This window comes from Poecilia latipinna, unplaced genomic scaffold (genome assembly GCF_001443285.1).
Source record: "Poecilia latipinna isolate Pla-1442-1.1 unplaced genomic scaffold, P_latipinna-1.0 Scaffold58, whole genome shotgun sequence".
Lineage (NCBI taxonomy): Eukaryota > Metazoa > Chordata > Actinopteri > Cyprinodontiformes > Poeciliidae > Poecilia > Poecilia latipinna.
The window spans coordinates 308,104-312,142 of record NW_015112674.1 but is presented as its reverse complement, the minus strand read 5'-3'; the positions used below and the strand labels follow the sequence as shown (position 1 = coordinate 312,142).

Below are 4,039 nucleotides of genomic sequence, written 5' to 3'. Positions count from 1 at the left end.
TTTTTTTAAATCCCAGCCGTTTTCTTATTTTTTAACATAAAAACACATATAAAGAATATACTGTTTGTTAAACGGTATATTGTGAGGTAGTTCATATTTTGTGTATTATACAAATATGGAATATAAAATGATGTGAAGATGAATGCATATTTTTTAGAATGAAGCCTCATACATAATTCAAATCACTCGATCATGTGCCTAGGTCATTAGATACGTCATTTCAGGACACCTTATACCATATATATTATATAAACACATAACGGACAGTACTTAGTTTCCAGTACGGTAGGTTTGACGGCTGCTGTGTAAAGGACAGTTGTATGTTTGTATGTGAAGACAGAGGCGGTGTGGGTCCTACACACACCGGACTCTCGGTACCAGTGTCTCTTAAAGAACCAGGTCCACTTCAAAATAACAATTCGCGGATTGTTCTGTCTGAACGGGATCCCATTCATCGGGTCACTCCAAGGTTTTTCTTTATGCAATTAAAGATTTCAAAATAATTCTCTTTCTTCCTTCTTTCCCCCTCCGTACACACACACCCGCGCGCGTGCGCACCCACACACAAGCACGCGCAAACCTACACACACAGACACACACTCCTCCCTTACTGAAGCAGGATACCAAAGCTACTTGTTAAATCTAATGCATGCACTGTCAACCCATTCGCACCCCGTCACATCCCCGCTCAATAGAGACCGGATTTTCTAGTATTACCCACAACTCCTCTTCACCCCCACACACTGATCTACGATTGGGACCAGTACACACTAGCGTGTGACCCGAACCTTCACCTCAGAACAACAAAATTTAACTTTGTAACAAATTGTTGTTTTTTTATTAAATGAGCCGAATGGTGTCTTTGGTTTATATTATCAATTGATGAGTCCTGTATAAAGTATGACAAGAGCGTGCTGCTGTTTATTCATCTCTTATTGCATGAAACTAAATCATTCTTGATTTTTTTTTTAATTCTTCTGAGATTGAAGTACAAAATAAATAAAATACCAATCTACGTCGTAAATGTGAAGCGGGGTCTTGTGTAAAAACGGGCAGCTTTCTGCGTTTGTTGCGGAGCTGCGGCCGACAAATAATCTTCTCGTTCTCTCCCTTTGATCACCACAAAAAAATCGCAGATTTCCCTTCTAAATTCTAGTTTCAAAGTTGTTTTTAAGTCAGCATTAAAGATATGCAACAGCAAACGCTGAGAAAACTATTGCATCAAACTTTCACACAGCAAAAAAATAAAATAAAATAAAATAAAACAAAACACACACACACACACACACACACACACACACACACAAAACAAAAACAAAACAAGCGCGTTTAGAAACACCGACCTGAGTGCGGACCCATGGGTAGGTGGGATGAGTAATATTTCCCGGGCTGGAAGTGCGCCGGGTGCTGCACGGAGCTGTGGCCGCCCGGCGCTATCCGAGACGCGGCGCTGTGCACCAGGGCGCTCCGCTCTGTCAGGAGGTGGTGCGGCGGGGCGAAATCGCGGCTTTCCATCCCGATGAGAAGCGAATAAATCCCCACAAAATCCAAAGTAAAAAAAAATAATTTAAAAATAAAGATTTAAAAAATCCAGAGGCACTGAAGGTTTCAGGCACCCAGACCCCCAAAAGGAAAAACGAAAATATAATAGTAATCCCTTTTTATGAACTTCGCGCTCCCTTCGCTGTGTGGAGCGCAGTGCACGGCAGAAACGGAGTCCCCGACATGTCCTGCGGAAAGAGAGAGAGAGAGAGAGAGAGAGAGAGAGAGAGAGAGAGAGAGAGAGAGAGAGCAGGGGACAAGTCAGAGCCTGGCGGTGATGTTTCGCTGGAGGAAAGGCTGAGAGACAGCCGCTGTTGAAGTTTACACAAACAAGCATTATTCATTAACGAGGAAAACATCTTTAAAACAGCAGCATTATATTCTAACCTGACTCCGTACGGCGACTGTTTCATGAAGGTTAGCAGTGCGTATGGAAACAGACTCGCTTGGCTTTACACTGCACAACATGAACAGGCACACACACTCTCTCTCTCACGCTCTCTCACACACAAACACACTACTATTCTTCCACTCATATGACAGAACACAAGGCAAATAAACAGACAGGAGCGCAGAGAAAACGGCACGTTTGGTCCAGGCACCAAACAACTCATTCACACAGCAGCAGCAGCAGACAGTCCTGGTTGGGGTTGGACGAGGCTTTTAGTCGATTGGTAGCTTGGAAATGTTTCGTCCACGCAGACTCAACAAGGACTGGACCGAATCTTGCGCAAAAATAGCAAGAAAAAAAAAACAACTAACCAACAAAACAATCTGCACCGTTTTTTTGTGTTTGCACGTCAAACGGATTGTCGCTCTCAGAATTGCGGTTATATGCAAACTGAGTTTGAGGCATTTTTGCATGTTAGATTGAGGCAGGCGATATGAAGTCATGTCATGTTAAAGAAAAATATTACCATATTGAGATGAGAACAGCAAAATCATCCATATATATATATATATATATATATATATATATATATATATATAAACCACCCAGGCATGGTCCTTGTCTCTGTCCCTCTCCCTCTCGTTTACTTTAGTGAGGCTCTCTGAGATGTGACCACAGGAACAGAGGCAGTCTGAGTCCCCACGCAGCGCACCTCCATCTATTAGCTCTTCCAATGCATGGCACGTCCATCTAACACTTTGTAGATGCTGATCGCACCTCTACCTCACAGGAACCGACGATAAAAGGGAAAAAAGAAAATACCAAATGCTCTGGTGGACCAGGACTGGTTTTATGAAGTTCCATGAGCCTCACACACACACACACACACACACACACACACACACACACACACACACACACACACACACACACACACTGTCTTTCACAACACACATTAACTTTTACTAACTTATTTATTTATTTATTTATTTATTTATTTATTTATTTATTTATTTATTTATTTATTTATTTATTTATTTATTTAAAGAGGAAAATTGACCACAGTTCATTGGAGCTAACAGATCCAGCTTTCATGAATGTGCGCGCCTTATGCGTAAAACCCTGACATATAACGTATAAATATACATCCAAGCGTCTTTTCCCGAATTCAGAGCGCACTTAAATTATTAAATTTCCTTTTTGTTTGAGAGCCTAGCGTTATCTCTGCGGTGCATATCTGGTCGGCAGCGCTGGGAGAAATAAAAGGGTAAAAAAAAAATGTGTGAGGGGGGCGGTGGTGGTGGAAATGAACGCAGGCAAAATGGGCTCCTCACTCCTCTTTCTCCGGGGCCCTAAGGCTGTGAGAAACAATGGCCCTTCTCCGCGGGGGCATCAATCACACACCACTCTCCTCTCTGACGTTTGTCTATAGGTTTTTTACATTTTCGGCCCATAAACACACGTCTCAGGGTGTTTACATTCCACGTCAACAGAGAAGCCACTCAGGGCCCCCGCGTCCAACAACAATCTCCGACTCTAAATCCACGCAAACAGAACGGTACGAGCAAGATTTAAGAAAAAAAAAAAAAAAAAAAAAAAAAAAAAAAAAAAAAGATCGCTTTGGAGCTGTTGTGGTGTGCGTTTTAAAGCCAGCAAACGTGGAAAGGCTTCAGGACTTCCTACCATCAGACACACACCACCACACACAAAGAGACAGGGAAGAGGTCAAACTATCGTCAGACTAAAGTAACCCACCGCTGGTCAAGGCGACATTACATGAACTTTGCACAAAAGACAGAAAATCTGCAAAGGATTGTGGCTGACAGATCTCGTGCAGTTGCGGTTTCGGGCAAAAAACAGAAAGCGTCTTTTGTGCTCTCTTTTTTATTTTTTAATAGGAATACATTAAACCATAAATATATTGACCTTTGCACACACACAAAAACCCCAAAATAAATTATAAAAAAAAAAGCTTTTAATTATTAAATTAGCTCGGGTTTTCGGAGATTTGTGTGTGTGTGTGTGTGTGTGTGTGTGTGTGTGCGCGCGCGCGGGTGTGCGCGCGTGTGTGTGTGTGTGTGTGTGTGTGTGGGGGTGTGTGGGTGG

General features: G+C 42.3%; 1 protein-coding gene across 6 annotated transcripts in view; it reads right to left on the bottom strand.

Moving 5' to 3' along the window:
• The window catches only part of bahcc1b (BAH domain and coiled-coil containing 1b), a 103,361-nt gene that overhangs the window by 74,103 nt on the left and 25,219 nt on the right, over positions 1–4,039 (bottom strand). For 5 of the 6 annotated variants that reach the window (XM_015055583.1, XM_015055574.1, XM_015055560.1 and 2 more), the window contains exon 2: positions 1,344–1,730. In XM_015055583.1, the coding sequence (XP_014911069.1) occupies positions 1,344–1,515 (172 nt within the window). In that variant the 5' untranslated portion in view covers positions 1,516–1,730. Of the gene's footprint in view, positions 1–1,343; positions 1,731–1,929; positions 2,149–4,039 lie in introns of those variants that run through there. The other variant, XM_015055591.1, reaches the window with a different exon arrangement.